The following is a 15,897-nucleotide window of genomic DNA, read 5'->3' as shown; positions in this document are numbered from 1 at the left end:
ATAAAAAAAAACTCAAGGGAAAATGTAGGAATTCCTCTTTTACATGTACATTGCGGTGGTTCTTGTCTCCGGGAGCGGCTCGATGCAGTCTGAGCGAGAAAGACGCTGCCTCCTGGCGGCATGGCGTCTGTCCGTGTCCGCCGTACCTCCATCGATCCTCGGGCACTGCTGTGTGTGTCCAGGCCGCCAGTGAAGATGTCTGTGTCTGGGATGAAGAAGCAACTTCACAAAGCCAATCAGGTAAGCGGGACGAAACGGTCCGAGCCGCGCTGATGTTTTGTCAAATTCAGCTAGGGATTCGAATAATTCATCCACACTTTCATCTGTACATTTAGTGCGACACAAGGCCTGTATCCATCATCCATCCGTCCCCTATCAGTTCATCATGCTGTGGTGGCATTTACACTGTGCACCAGTAGCGTTAATTCGTTTAGATATATTATTTGTTTTTCTGAAATGTAAGACTGCTAACATTTCTGTTGCTATCGTCTGGGTACAATAAGTAAAAAGCACAAAAATTATGCTCTGGCTGCTTCCACCTCAGCGTGCACAACAATGTGTGACTCCTGTCACGGGAGAAAAGGCTTTTCTGCAGTTGGAACTTGTTCTAGGAAATTCAGTCGTGCGCTCCCATCACAGGAGCTGTGGACTAAATTTAGTTCCCAGCTTGTTTTTTACAGAAAAGCTTCACAGGCAGCATTTTTGTGCCTCCTGCAGCTGCTGAATGAGAAGCTGATGGGAGCTGAAGGGACCAAGTTGGAAGAGGACTTCCTGAAGATGCAGAGGGTAAAAGTGATGAAAAATGTTCTGAACTGTGGAGAACATTTGAATATTCACCCTCTGTCTGTCTGTCTGTCTGTCTGTCTATCAGAGCACTGCAGTGATCCACTCATTGCTGACTGAGCTGCTGCCCAAAACTACAGAGTTTCTTCAACCAAATCCAGGTACTGATCAATGGAACCTCTCAGTTTTTAGTCCTCCTTTCTTTTTACAATGGTCCTATTCTCTGTAGCAGTGACTGGATGAACTTCAATCACTTTCATGGATGCTAAATTAATCCTTCAGGCAAAGTTAACAAAGTTTAAGAGTCCTTAAGCAACATTCTGACTGTGGAAGCAGCTGAGTGTCTTTGTGCTTTGGCAGCGGACAGAACAAAGCTGAACCTCCTCAACACAATGTCCAGAATTCGAGGACAGGGGAAGTCAGTGGGTTATCCGCAGACAGAGGGGATTCTGGGAGACTGCATGTTGCAGTACGGCCAGGCGCTCGGAGCTGCTTCGGAATTTGGTACTATAGAGTGAAGACCTGAGTGTAATTAGTTGATGTTTCATGTGCTTTTCTCCTTTCTGCACTTGCGGGGCAGGTGGTGCTCTTTTGGGTATGGGGGAAACACTGCACCAGGTTGCTCAGGCACGAGATGCTCTGGGTGTGAATGTCAAATGCACCTTCATAGATCCTCTTCAGGACCTCCATGACACAGAGCTGAAGGAGATCAAGGTGAGAAGTGTTTTCCAAGTTTGGTTTCAATTCTGCTCCCTCCTCATGTTGATCCGGTTGGTTCTACAGTATCAGCTGAAGAAAGTGAACAGTCAGCGGCTGGACTTTGACTACAAGAAGCGACGAAGCGGGAAAATCCCAGCAGGAGAGCTTCAACAGGCCTGGAGAAAGTTTGTAACGTCCAAAGAGCTGGCAGAGCGGAGCATGTTTGTGCTGCTGCAGAATGACGTGAGTCACATAATGAAATCTTTGCAACCTGATCAACATGTCACCTTAACTCAAACTAAATTACTTCAAATAGAAAATATAGATAATAGGGTCAAAACTGACAGTCTGGGTTTGTCAGATTCCTCTTTAACCATCCTGGGTTCCCTGAAGGTGGATCATCTCAGGATTCTGGCAGCTCTGGTGACAGCTCTGCTCGACTTTCATTGCAGCGCCCACCACATCCTGCTTGGTCTCCATGGCAACATGCAGGCGAGGCAAGTTCACATTCAGGGAAGAGGGAAGAGTAGGAACCGTATTAAAAACATTATAAGCAATCTCAACTGTGAAGAACAAAATGATGCTTTGTTCTAATCAGATGTTTTAATTTCATTCTAAATTCACCAGATTTTATAGGCAATAATCTGCTGTTGTGGTTACCATGACAACGCCAACATTGTGGCAGAGGTTGCAGCTTAAACCAGAAATAAAATTCCTTTAATTAAAATGTGAAAAAGTTTTTCATTTTCCCTTGAAGTCTTACATTTAAATATGTGCAACATTGTTTATAATGTCGGCCTGTGAAGTGTTTCAGTGATGGCCTGCTTTTACACCCGTCATTAGCTCTTTATGGCACACAGGTTGACCGCTGCCAGTAACAAACCAGAGCGACGGTTCCGACCAGGAAAGATCAGAATCAGAAGTGAACCAAACGGCAGATGTGTGGGGTTCTTCCACCAGCCGCCTGTCACAGTTTCCTCAGGTGAGTCGTGCTCAGTTATCATTTGCTGTAAATGATGGTCTGAATACTGTCCAGTCAGGTCACCTGTTGTGCAGCGGCTGGCAGTGTTTCCACGGTCCAGCAGTCCTGTGTCAGGATACAGTGGGAATTTATTTACCGGTAGTTGAATTATCTGCTTATTGATGTCGAAATTGATATAACATAACTGAAGAGGGGATAATTATGTCTGTAAGTGACTGTGAATGAAACTGATTAATTCTGACAAACTTAGACCATTTACACTTGATGGAACCTTATTCTGTTAATTAAAATAGATAAATATAAATTAACATTAAATTCACATTTTATGATGTTCATTCGTGCTTAATTAAATAAGTTTGGTTTGCTCGGCCTGTTTTTGTATTTGGCATAACTTGGATTTCATTAAATTTAAGCAAGTATTGATTTGAGTCCAACAACTAAATTAATTTCAGTTCAGTGAGACGTAGTCTAGCTCAATAAGTTTAGTCAAATTTCTTTAAAATCAATTTCCATCCTTCCAGCAGACAGCAAGCTGGTCCTGGATCAGCCCTGTTGCCGTGCGACGTACTCCTTCCACCCCAATCAGGAAGGCGAGCTGGACTTCAGTGAGGGCGACATTATTGTCCTTACCAAGCAGGTTGATGTCAACTGGTATGAGGGCACCCTGGGCAGCCAGTCTGGGTTATTCCCTGTATGCTATGTGGATGTGCTGGTGCCTCTGCCATTACCATAACAACACAAGAGCAATCCGCCTGCAATGAGAGCCGAATTCAGCAACATTTATCTTTTCCAATTTTTATGTGCACTTTATTCAAAGCAGGTCAGCAGCCATGTCTGTCTAACAGGAAACTATGGCCATAATCTGGGAACATGAAGGTTCACTGAGAACATTTAGACGTGTTTCTCTTTTAGACTTTGTCGAGCACAAAACCATTAACATTTTATCCAGCAGGCTGACAGAATGTAATATGAGAATGTCTGTTAACAAGACAGAATGTATTTAAACCAAGTATAAATCTAACAGGGATGGACTGGGTGACAGCAGGAGACATTGTCCATTTTCTGCCTTCTGCATGAAAAAATAAAAACTAGGCTTTTTTTCCGCTGCCCTTACTGCAACAGAGGCCTAGCCAGACAATTGAATGTTTATTTGTCATAAAATGACCAAAAATGCTTGAATGTATTAATGACACGTGTATTAATGACATGTAGACCCTGAATGAGAGTTGTGGCTCAGGTCTATATATTTCCAGTCCCTCTCTTAAGATTTTATACATGATTGGCAGATTCTTCATAAATAAACTTCCATCCATCCATCCATCCATCCATCCATCCATCCTACCGCTTATCCGGGGTCGGGTCGCGGGGGCAGCAGCCTAAGAAGAGAAACCCAGACTTTGCTCTCCCCAGCTACTTCTTCCAGCTCATCCGGAGGGATCCCCAGGCGTTCCCAGACCAGTCGAGAGACATAGTCTCTCCAACGTGTCCTGGGTCTTCCCGGGGGTCTCCTATCGGAGGGACATGCCCTGAACACCTCACCAGGGAGGCGTCCAGGAAGCCACCTCATCTGGCTCCTCTCAACGCAGAGGAGCAGCGGCTCTACTCCGAGCTCCTCCCGGATGGCAGCGCTTCTCACCCTATCTCTAAGGGAGAGCCCAGCCACCCTACGGAGGAAGCTCATTTCGGCCGCTTGTACCCGTGATCTTGTTCTTTCGGTCATTACCCAAAGCTCATGACCATAGGTGAGGGTAGGAACGAAGATCGACCGGTAAATTGAGAGCTTCGCCTTTCGGCTCAGCTCTCTCTTCACCACAACGGACCGGTGCAGAGTCCGCATTACTGCGGACGCCGCACCGATCCACCTGTCGATCTCCTGCTCCATTCTTCCCTCACTCGTGAACAAGACCCCGAGGTATTTGAACTCCTCCACTTGGGGCAGGATCTCCTCCTTGACCCGGAGAAGGCACTCCACCTTTTTCCGGTTGAGAACCATGGCCTTGGATTTGGAGGTGCTGATTTTCATCCCAGCTGCTTCACATGCAGCGGCGAACCGATCCAGTGATAGTTGGAGGTCACGGGCCAATGACACCAACAGGACCACATCATCTGCAAAAAGCAGAGACCCGATCCTGAGGTCACCAAACCGGACCCCCTCAACACCATGACTGCACCTAGAAATTCTGTCCATAAAAATTATGAACAGAATCGGTGACAAAGGGCAGCCCTGGCGGAGACCAACCGTCACCGGAAACGAGTTTGACTTACTGCCAGCAGTGCGGACCAAACTCTTGACACCGATCATACAGGGAGCGGACGGCCTGTATTAGCGGGCCCGACACCCCATACTTTCGGAGGACCCCCCGAGGGACACGGTCGAATGCCTTCTCCAAGTCCACAAAACACATGTGGACTGGTTGGGCAAACTCCCATGCACCCTCGAAGACCCTGCTGAGGGTGTAGAGCTGGTCCACTGTTCCACGCCCAGGACAAAAACCACATTGCTCCTCCTGAATCCGAGGTTCGACTATCTGGCGGACCCTCCTCTCCAGTACCCCTGAATAGACCTTACCAGGGAGGCTGAGGAGTGTGATCCCCCTATAGTTGGAACACACCCTCTTCTTCTTAAAAAGAGGGACTACCACCCCGGTTTGCCAATCCAGCGGCACTGCCCCCGATGTCCACGCGATGTTGCAGAGTCGCGTCAACCACGACAGCCCTACAACATCCAGAGCCTTAAGGAACTCTGGGCGGATCTCATCCACCCCCGGGGCCTTGCCACCGAGGAGTTTTTTGACTACCTCGGCAACTTCAGCCCCGGAGATATGAGAGCCTATCCCCAGGTCTCCAGGCCCTACTTCCTCACTGGAAGGCATGTTGATGGGATTGAGGAGGTCCTCGAAGTATTCCTTCCACCGATCCACAACATCCCGAGTTGAGGTCAGCAGCACACCGTTATACACAGTGTTGACAGTGCACTGCTTCCCCTTCCTCAGACGCCTGATGGTGGTCCAGAACCTTTTCGAGGCCGTCCGAAAGTCGTTCTCCATGGCCTCACCGAACTCTTCCCATGCCCGGGTCTTTGCCTCAGCAACAGCCGTAGCTGCATTCCGCTTGGCCTGCCGGTAGCTATCTGCTGCCTCAGGAGTCCCACAGGCCAGTAAGGCCCGATACGACTCCTTCTTCAGCCTGACGGCATCCCTCACGGGCATTGCCGCCACGACAGGCACCAACCACTTTGCGGCCACAGCACCGGTCAGCCGCCTCAACAATGGAGGCACGGAACATGGTCCACTCGGACTCAATGTCCCCCGCCTCCCCCGGGACATGGTCAAAGCTCTCCTGGAGGTGTGAGTTGAAGCTCCTCCTGACAGGAGACTCTGCCAGGCTTTCCCAGCAGACCCTCACAACACGTTTGGGCCGGGTCTGTCCGGCATCCTTCCCCACCATCGGAGCCAACTCACCACCAGGTGGTGATCAGTTGACAGCTCCGCCCCTCTCTTCACCCGATTGTCCAGAACATGCAGCCGCAAATCCGATGACACGACCACAAAGTCGATCATCGATCTGCGGCCTAAGGTGTCCTGGTGTCAAGTGCACATGTGGACGCCTTTATGCATGAACAAGGTGTTTTTTATGGACAATCTGAGACGAGCACAGAAGTCCAATAACAAAACACCACTCGGGTTCAGATCAGGGGGGCCGTTCTTCCCAATCACACCTCTCCAGGTCACACTGTCATTGCCAACGTGAGCATTGAAGTCACCCAGGAAGACGAGGGAGCCCCCAGAAGGAGCACTCTCCCGCACTCCCTCTAAGGACTCCAAAAAGGGTGGATACGCTGAACTGCTGTTTGGGCCATAGGCACAAACAACAGTCAGGATCCGTCCCCCCACCCGAAGGCGAAGGGAGGCTACCCTCTCATTCACCGGGGTAAACTCCAATATACAGGCACTGAGCTGGGGAGCAACGAGAATTGCCACCCCTGCCCGTCGCAAATAAACTTCATAAATAAATTAGGTTTTGTTGTGTACGGCGATATAATTGGGATAAGAGTAGAATTTATAGCTGAATCTTTAAAGTGAATTATCGAGATATAATGTTAGATATAGTTTATAATATTGCGATGCTGCATAACAACTGAATTTTGTTTTAATAGTATTTGAATGTTTTAATAGCAAATTAATTAATTACTAGCAGTTTTAGGTAATAGTTAAAGTGAGCAGTGAGCTTCTTATTATGTTTGAAAAATTACCATAGTCATTTCAATTTTTTTATCATAGAAGAATAAATTATTTTTACTTTTATGTCATAGGACTCAACAGACAGCAGAAGACATTTTTTATAATATTTTCTCTCTGGCTAACAGAGTCTTAGTAAAGATGTATCTGATGTATTATGAAAATTTAAAGTCATTTAGTTTTTTAAGGAACTTAAAAGATGTTTGTATGTAATAAGTTTTAAAGATAATTTAGTCAAACTTATGTCAGGCAAGTAAACTTTTGTTGTACCAAAAAAAAAAATTGCAATAAATCCCTTTGTGATGACTGTTTGCTGATCATATTGTGCTTTTCTTTCCACTGAGAAATTTAAGAATTAAATAAGTTATATTACTCATAACCAATTTTAGCAGAAATCCCTACTCCATAGTAGGGATTTCTATACTATTTCTATACATAGATTTATTGCTGCACTTCAGGTTTCCGTACGCCAGAGTGCGCAGTAGCACTGTATAGTTTTTGTTCTAGAGTTCCGGCAGTGGCTTTAAACTTCCGCCGGAAGTATGCTTGTCCTCTTCTACCAGGCCGATCCAACATGGTGGGTATATTTTTCATGTTGATTTCATTTATCTAATGCAATCCGCATCATTAAACGATTAATTGGTAACCACGCTGCCGCTTACAGGCACCAGGCCATTTTAAACAGCTAACATTCGTAATATTAATAGTTGATGATACCTAAGGAGCGTTTTATTTATCGTGATCCTGGGAAGAATTGGAGCTAGCCGAGGAAGCGGTGCTTAGTTTCTTGCGGACTGAAGGAACCACTTTTCTTATCTGCGATTTACTGGCATTATAGGATGAGACTGACAAAACGTCTCCACTGTGCCGTATATGTATCCAAAGCTGAACCTGGTTTAGAATGACCCAGTCTCCCTAGCTGGCATTTATAACTACGCCGGTTAGCTTCTTTAACGCTGCTAGCAAGACACCGAGGGGAGCAATTTACTAAGCAGAAGGCTGCTACAGTTACTCTACATATCTTGCCGCACTGTGGTCGACGGGGACGATATTGCTGAAACCTTTGCTTTTAAAATATTGGAACTGTTTGATGTTGAATTGGTTATGTTTTTGGCTTGTATTATCCACAGTCTTTTTTCAGCATCACTGTAGGTGTGCTTGTAGTGACACATGGCTAGAATGTAACTCCTTAGTAATCATATTGTTCCTCCAATACTGAAGTGTTCTAATAACTTTCAACAGGGACGAGTCAGGACCAAGACGGTGAAGAAGGCCGCTAGGGTCATCATTGAGAAATATTACACCCGGCTGGGCAGCGACTTTCACACTAACAAGAGGGTGTGTGAGGAGATCGCCATCATCCCCAGCAAGAAGCTTCGCAACAAGATCGCCGGGTGAGTTTGCTGCCCACATATCCTAAACTGAATCCTATCCTGTATCGAAAGTGATCATGGAATCCTTGTAGCCAGATCATTGATAGTACAGGAAGAAAACATGAGAGCCTTTCCCGTGTTTGGGGGACTATTTGTGCCCATCAAACCCTGGCGCTTTCATACACCTGTCAGCATTACGTAATCATTCGAACTAATTTTCCATTCTTCTTCTTGCATAATGAATATTAAAGTAAAGGACCGTTTTTTTCCTCCCATCGTGTCTGCTGCAGGTATGTGACACATTTGATGAAGAGGATCCAGAGGGGTCCAGTCAGAGGAATCTCCATCAAACTGCAGGAAGAGGAGCGTGAGAGGAGGGACAATTACGTACCAGAGGTCAGTTACTCTTCTGGGCAGCTTAAGTTATTGGAACAAACGCAATTTCAACTGAGTACAGTCCTGATCTGGAATAATTTGAAAGTAACAGAATAATTCTTCCAATATAAATTTAATGTATTGGGCTGCCTAAAGCTAACAGGGAGTTACTGCATTGGTACCATGTTGACATCCTGGTCCTGCAGCACGAATGTTGTCGTGCACTTTTTGGCCTGTGAGCTCAACATGGGTAACACCAGTTCCTGCTGTTGGCTACAGTACTTGTGGTTTTCTGCTGCTTTAATTTTTTGCTTGTTTTAAGGTATTTAGCCTTTCAAGTTGCACGGATGATTTAGTTAGACCTAAGGCATGAAGTTATTTGCTAGCTAATATCGGGTCTAACTTGCACTCTAACTTAAAAGGATGCAAAATGTATAATTATCCACCGTTCTTGCTGCGGTTTCACTCCTGTATCGAAAGTGATCATGATGTTGTTGCCAGGTCAATGATATAGTACAGGAAAAATAATTTGTGAGCCATTCCTGCGTTTAAAAGATTGTCTGTTCTCTTGGATTCTGATGCTCTGACAAGAGAATGTCATTGAATGTTGGAGAAGACAGACTTGTGTAATTAAATGTTTGTGTTGAGAGCACTTGGACATGTCCATGGATGTTGGCTATCATTGACAGTTTTTGCTTGTTCTGTGGGAGGCAGGACAATCTTGTACCATGCCTCTTTTTCTAATGTTAAGGTACCCAAAACAGACTGCAGTCAGTTTGTTTTAAACTGGAAACACATGATGGGAGAAAATGGTAATATTGTCAAAGTATTCCAGGATACGTGATGCTGCAAAAATAGTGCTTTTACATATAAATGTGATTGTATGTCTCATATCTGTGTTATTTACATGTTCTGTAATATCTTCAGTTTTAAGATGTAATAAGATACATTTAAGCTTTTCTTTCTTACAATAGTTTACAGTTTAAAGTGGTTCAATGTGGTTGAAACAGTCTAAAGACAAGTGTGTTCTCTTTACTGCACCTGTGCAGGTCTCTGCTCTGGACCAGGAACTCATCGAGGTTGATCCTGACACCAAGGAGATGCTGAAGCTGCTGGTAAGTTTAGGCTCCATCGTGCAGGCTGTATATTGGAAAGTGCTATGGAGATCATGGATTTTCAATAAATAAAACCTACTAGCTAATTATTTACAAGATGGATGATTGGACACATTTGGATTCAGGTATTTCTACACTTTCACCTCATGGGTTCTTTAAACCTTTTAGAATTCTGACTTAATCCAAGAACTTCCAAACCAAGATTACCTTTACTGCAGCTATTCAAAATGTATTTTATTTAAGGACATTTTACAAAAGAAATCAATGCACAAAAAACTCAGGAATTACACAATATAACTTTAAACAATTGAAGGTACAGTGGCAGTGTTGAAGTGATGTCTGAGTTCTAATTAGTAGCTTAACCGATTGCTTGTGTCATCAACCTTATTTCCTGTTTGGTTTTGAAGCTCTGAATCTGTCCTGCTGTGGATTAGAAGCTCCTTTAGCTGTTATTAGCTTGTATATTTTATTAGACTTGGACTTAACAGGCACCTGAGGTTAATGAATAACTTAAATGACTGTCCTCTGCACAAGACCCTTCCTTAGATGTGTCTTCAATACATAAACATGTCTGTAGGAGAGTTCAGTAGTCGCAGGTTAATGTAGAAGATATTGGTGCTCCACACCCATCCTGTATCGAAAGTGATCATGGCGTGCTTGTGGCCAGGTCATTGATAGTACAGGAAGAATAACGTGAGAGCCTTTCCCGTGTTTGTTGGAGCTTGCGTTCCTCTCAGACCCTGATGCTCTCTCACATTCTTCCATCCTAGAACCTTCTTGTGTGGAGCGCTCAGACCTTTTTTTTGTGTTGCAGGACTTCGGCAGTCTGTCCAACCTGCAGGTCACTCAACCCACCGTCGGCATGAACTTCAGGACACCCAGAGGAGTCTAGACGTCTGTCACATTTTCTTCCAAATAAAATCTTTTGGGACAAAACTCTGTGTAGAACTGTTTTGTTTATATTTCCAAGTCTTAAATTATGGGTTTAATTATAACACTCCAGTGTTATAACGTTACAACGCAAATTCCCAGGGTTAAATGGATTTATTGAGCCAGGTGATTTGATGTTTGGCTTGCACCAGTTGAAGTAACAGTTGGGGGGACATCTGTTGACTTATTACTCAGTTTTGGTCGTTAATGGCAAAGGATTTACCAGCACAAGTCAGCTGAAGTGTTGTGACACTATAAATTATCTAATTGTTTAGACAATAAGTGAAGGTAGTTACATTTTAACATTGTTTTACACTGAACATGACTTTTTAGCTTGTAGTGATTCAGAGTATTTCAGTCACAGCTGAATGAAGTAAATCATTTAGATTCCCACAAATCAGGCTCTTTAAAAGCCGTCTTTGGGAATCAAACCAATGTTGTGGCTCATAAGCACTTAAGCAGGATGACGTTGCAGAAGGCCCCTCGAGGACAGTCGCACATTTTTCCAATGCGAGAACCTTTCCTGATGGCACAATGTTCTCCGAGGTCACACTGGAGGCATCATACAGGGGGCGCATGGTTACAAACAGGAAGTGTGCAGGTACATAAGTGTGTTTATGAAAGAGGGACTCACAGAGGGAACCTGCCCATACTTCTTCTCCCAAGGATTTATCCTCTTGGTCTGCAGCCTCTCCAGCACTTCATGCAGTGCACCGAGCTAAACCCACACACACAAACGCACACTCACATAAGTACTTTGAAGGAAAATAAGACTGAGCCTCATCTTTAATGCTGAGCTGAAATCATCAAAACTATAACACAGGTTTTTAGCACCTTAAGAACATGGAGTCGACCCATTTCTCTCTCAGTCAAATGCAGAGGAGCTGATAGGCTTTTATCTTCTGTTGTCTAGGTTACGGTAAGGTTTTTCTCTGCCCTTCCAACAAGGACAATCTCTAAACTACAGTTACCGGTACTACAAAAACACCTGTTATATTACACTGGTTCCACATGAGTTCCAGGATCGATTTTAAGGTTCTCTTATTGGTTTTTAAATGTGTGTTGTGGGCCTCAAATCATATTTATCAAACCTGATTCACTGTCTCAAACCTCGCGGATCCTGCGGTCCTCTGGCCAGAAGCTCAGGGTCATCTTCAAAAAACAACTTATGACTCATCTTTTTACTTTAACGATTTACATTTACTCTGTTGTTGCTTGGAATCAATTTGAATTTTTTGTTTACTCTGATTGATGTAAAATTTAAACTCGAATTTCGGTTTCTTTAAAGCCTTTCTAACTGTACAAAATGAAAAAGAGTGATGTGTATTTAGTACTTTATCTGTATTCTAATTATTGAAGTAATCATTATTTAATGTTACATGAGTCATTATAATTTCAACACATGCATCTGGAGCCATTTACATTTAAGATTAAGATTTTTTTAGACCGAAGACGTCGTAAGTTCTCTTTACAACATGAATCTCCTGTTGAACGTACATTTAATGTCATGCTGTTTTATAATAAACTGTTGAATGGTAAATAAATAAATAAAAACCATCTATATGAATAAAGCAACCGATTTAGCTTTAAAACACATCTAATTATAATTCCATAATATTGCAAAAATTGCAATTACAAAAATATTTTAAGCGACGTTGTTTAGCCCTTAGAGATAAGTCATCGTGCACGGACAAAGTCGTGGTAAAATAAACTCGGGGCGCAGAAAGTAGGAAAAAAAAGAAGGAATAAAAGTGATTTATCTACAGTTACATCTACTGTAAATGGTTAGAGTTGTAGTTGCAGTCTATTTACCCACCAGTCTGTTGGAGCTGGAGTAAGTGTAGTCTTGGGCGGCTCTCTCGTCCCTCTCGGCTTCCGTCCTCCACGCCGGGCAGAGCGCGGACAGCAGCGCCGCGCACACAACAGCTCGTGCCCACATGTCGCCAGGGAAACGGAAGAGCCAGTTACAGATGGAGCGCACGCTCTTCCTTCTCCTGTGTTGCAGGTGTCAGTGATGCGCTGCTGCCGCGTGCACCAAAGTTTGGAGCAGAAAAGTGCCCCGCCCCTGCGACGTCACGTCAGATTAACTTTATTTCTACAAATCCGTAAAAGGATATGTATATTTCACATCTGAGAGAAATGATTACGCAACAACAAATGAACATGAACGTATTTTTCACACCTTGACTGATTTAGCCATTTTCAGATTTCAAATCTACTGTCAGTGACTTGCACTCAGAGCGGCAGTTTTGTGGCGACTCTTTTCTCTGGACTTCAACTTGCTTTGGTAAAAGCCACCGAGGGTCAAAGACAACGACATGCTTCTACAGATGTTTGTCTCAATATCTACTAGCTTAGTTACAGCTAGCGGTCCCCCGGCAGCAGCCGGCTAGCCAGGGCGGCTGGGTAACGGTTTGCAGTAAGCGTAGCCCAAACCAAAGGCCCCCGTTGCCACCACCCGCTTCCCGTGGCTAATCGTTTTTCCCCACTCGGCGACACACCCGCTGAGAAACCGACCCTGGTAACTGGCAACTCTGTTTTGCGCTACGTGAAGCCGACTCCAGCAACCATTGTTAAGTGCATTCCGGGGGCCAGAGCGGGCGACATAGAAGCCAATCTAAAGCTGCTGGCGAGAAGTAAACGTAAATTTGGTAAAATTATTATTCACGTCGGAGCAAACGACACCCGGCTTCGTCAGTCGGAGGTCACCAAAATTAACATAAAGTCGGTGTGCAACTACGCAAAAACGATGTCGGACTCTGGAGCATTCTCTGGTCCCCTCCCTAATCTGGCCAGCGATGAAATGTTTAGCCGCATGTTGTCACGGTGCTGCCCCGAAAACCAGGTGGCCTTTGTTGACAATTGGAGCACTTTTTGGGGAAACGTGGTTTGATTAGGAGAGACGGTGTCCATCCCACACGGGATGGTGGCTCTCTCAGTTCTAGTAACTTGGCTAATTTTATTAGACCCAAAGTGACCTGACAATCCAGGGTCCAGACCAGGATGCAGAGTTGTAGTCTTACACACCTCTCTGCTGCTTCCATAGAACCCTCATCCACCAACAATAACATATTTAACACTATAGAGGTAGTCTCTGTTCCACGGTTAAAAGTTCACCAAGCACAGAGCAGGGGAGTGTCAATCACCATAATCTTATTAAAATTAATACCAAAGCACAAGTTGGAGAAACTAATATCACAATTAAGTGTGGACTGTTAAATATTAGATCTCTTTTGTGTAAATCCCTGTTAGTGCACGACCTGATAGCGGATCATCACATTGATTTATTTTGTCTTACTGAGACCTGGCTTCAGGAGGAGGAGTATGTTAGCTTAAATGAATCTACTCCTCCTACCCATCTTAATTATCATATTCCTCGTGTTACTGGTCGAGGAGGCGGTGTCGCAGCAATCTATCACTCCAAGTTATTAATTAATCCTAGACCAAAACATGGCTCCAGTTCATTTGAAAGCCTGACTCTTGGCATCACCCATCTGAACCGGAAGACAGTAAAGCCACTTTTGTTTGTAGTTGTATATCAGCCCCCTGCTGGGCCACATTCGGAGTTCCTTTCTGAGCTCTCTGATTTCTTATCTGACTTGGTCCTTAGAATAGACAAAGTCATTATCATTGGAGACTTTAACATACATGTAGACGTTGTAAATGACAGCTTTAGAAATGGCTTCATTTCATTACTCGAGTCAGTTGGTTTCCTCCAGCAGATAAACCAACCAACTCATAGCTTCAACCACACCCTAGATCTAGTTCTGACTTATGGTGTTGAGGTAGAACATGTGTCAGTGTTCCCTCAGAACTCCTGTCAGATCATTCTTTGATCACTTTTACATTTATGATTAAGGATTCTTCTATCCTCAGAACACAGTCTTACTATAGCAGATGTCTTTCAGATAATGCTGTAGCTAAGTTTAAGGAAGTGATCCCTGTGCTAATCCCAGGACCACTGTGTGTTTCCCCAGGGATCAGTCATTATAATCTTAGCCCTGCTGAGGTTGACTCTATTGCTGAAGGTGCGGCAACCTCACTGAGAATCACGCTTGATTCTGTTGCCCCCCTGAAAAAGAAAATAGTAAATCAGAGGAGGTGTGCCCCTTGGTATAATTCACATATCAGGACCCTCAAGCAGAAAGAGCGCAGACTAGAAAGGAAGTGGCATTCTTGTAAAATAGATAGCTATCATGCAGCCTGGAAAGACTGTCTATTAGTTTACAAAAACGCCCTCTGTAAGGCTAGAACAGCTTATTTTTCTTCTTTAATTGAGGAAAATAAGAACAACCCCAGGTTTCTTTTCAGCACTGTGGCCAAATTAACCAAGAGTCACAGTGTTTTAGATCCATGTATCTCTTCTTCCCTTAGTGGTGAAGACTTCATGAGCTTCTTCACTGATAAAGTTCTAGCTATCAGAGAAAAAGCTAACCAGGCCATCCCAACAACTGGACCATCACCAGATGTGCTGACTGTGGGAACATACAGGTTCTCCAACTCCTTCAGCCCTATATATTTTTCTGAGGCATCATCGCTAATTCAGAAATCCAAGACCACCACGTGTCTTTTAGATCCCATCCCAACACACCTGTTCAAGGATGTTTTACCATTGATAGGCAGTTCTATCCTGGACCAGATCAATTGTTCTTTAGTGGCAGGTTATGTACCCCGGTGCTACAAGGTGGCAGTGATTAAGCCCTTGCTTAAAAAACCATCACTGGATCCTGATGTCTTAGCAAATTATAGGCCGATATCCAACCTTCCTTTTAACTCTAAAATTCTTGAGAAGGTGGTGGTGACTCAGTTACTGCAGCACTTGCAGAGAAAAAGCCTGTTTGAGATGTTTCAGTCAGGCTTTAGAGCTCATCAGAGTACAAAAATAGCACTTCTTAAAGTTACTAATGATCTTCTCATAGCTTCAGATCATGGACTGGTCTCTATGCTGGTTCTGCCGGACCTCAGTGCTGCTTTTGATACAGTTGATCACAGCATCCTGTTACAGAGACTGGAACATGTGATTGGGATTAAAGGGACAGCACTGGTTTAGATCATATTTATCTGATAGATACCAGTTTGCTCATGTCCATGGGGTTCCCTCCTCATACAGTAGGGTTAGCTATGGAGTTCCTCAAGGTTCTGTACCAATCCTCTTCACCTTGTACATGCTTCCCTTAGGGAACATTATTCGGCAGCATGGGATAAATTTTCATTGTTATGCTGATGACACTCAGCTTTATTTATCCATGAAACCAGAGGAGACAGAGAAGTTAGTGAAGCTTTAGACCTGTCTTAAAGACATAAAGTCCTGGATGTCTTCAAATTTCCTCCTCCTTAACTCAGGAAAAACTGAGGTCATGGTGTTTGGTCCTGAACCTCTCAGGGATAGATTAGATCACATG

General features: G+C 44.1%; 3 protein-coding genes and 2 non-coding genes across 6 annotated transcripts; 4 read left to right on the top strand and 1 right to left on the bottom strand.

Moving 5' to 3' along the window:
* Window positions 1-23: 23 nt before the first annotated feature.
* On the top strand, window positions 24-7,013 carry sh3gl3b (SH3-domain GRB2-like 3b). 2 transcript variants are annotated; one of them, XM_057053135.1, is made up of 9 exons: window positions 24-240; window positions 718-786; window positions 872-944; window positions 1,144-1,287; window positions 1,364-1,497; window positions 1,567-1,725; window positions 1,876-1,979; window positions 2,343-2,464; window positions 2,989-7,013. In XM_057053135.1, exons 1-9 carry the CDS (start codon window positions 121-123, stop codon window positions 3,195-3,197), a joined length of 1,134 nt encoding a protein of 377 aa, XP_056909115.1. In that variant the 5' UTR covers window positions 24-120; the 3' UTR covers window positions 3,198-7,013. The 2 variants fall into 2 exon arrangements, with proteins under 2 accessions (XP_056909115.1, XP_056909114.1); XM_057053134.1 differs by having other exon boundaries at window positions 2,986-7,013.
* A 152-nt stretch (window positions 7,014-7,165) lies between these two features.
* Window positions 7,166-10,501, top strand: zgc:114188 (40S ribosomal protein S17-like). Its single transcript, XM_057053144.1, has 5 exons — window positions 7,166-7,279; window positions 7,945-8,096; window positions 8,366-8,471; window positions 9,500-9,565; window positions 10,380-10,501. The coding sequence occupies exons 1-5, from the start codon at window positions 7,277-7,279 to the stop codon at window positions 10,455-10,457; spliced, it is 405 nt and encodes a 134-aa protein (XP_056909124.1). The 5' UTR covers window positions 7,166-7,276; the 3' UTR covers window positions 10,458-10,501.
* LOC130536985 (small nucleolar RNA SNORA71) lies at window positions 8,134-8,259 on the top strand. Its single transcript, XR_008953527.1, has one exon. It is a non-coding gene; the product is annotated as a small nucleolar RNA SNORA71 (small nucleolar RNA).
* Window positions 9,774-12,523, bottom strand: cart2 (cocaine- and amphetamine-regulated transcript 2). The gene is made up of 3 exons (XM_057053146.1): window positions 12,312-12,523; window positions 11,130-11,213; window positions 9,774-11,047 (listed from the first exon to the last, which is right to left on the bottom strand). The coding sequence occupies exons 1-3, from the start codon at window positions 12,432-12,434 to the stop codon at window positions 10,940-10,942; spliced, it is 315 nt and encodes a 104-aa protein (XP_056909126.1). The 5' UTR covers window positions 12,435-12,523; the 3' UTR covers window positions 9,774-10,939.
* LOC130536984 (small nucleolar RNA SNORA71) lies at window positions 10,195-10,321 on the top strand. The gene has a single exon (XR_008953525.1). It is a non-coding gene; the product is annotated as a small nucleolar RNA SNORA71 (small nucleolar RNA).
* Window positions 12,524-15,897: the final 3,374 nt, after the last annotated feature.

Source organism: Takifugu flavidus, chromosome 13 (assembly GCF_003711565.1).
Source record: "Takifugu flavidus isolate HTHZ2018 chromosome 13, ASM371156v2, whole genome shotgun sequence".
Taxonomy (NCBI): Eukaryota; Metazoa; Chordata; class Actinopteri; order Tetraodontiformes; family Tetraodontidae; genus Takifugu; species Takifugu flavidus.
This window is presented reverse-complemented; position numbering and strand designations above follow the sequence as displayed.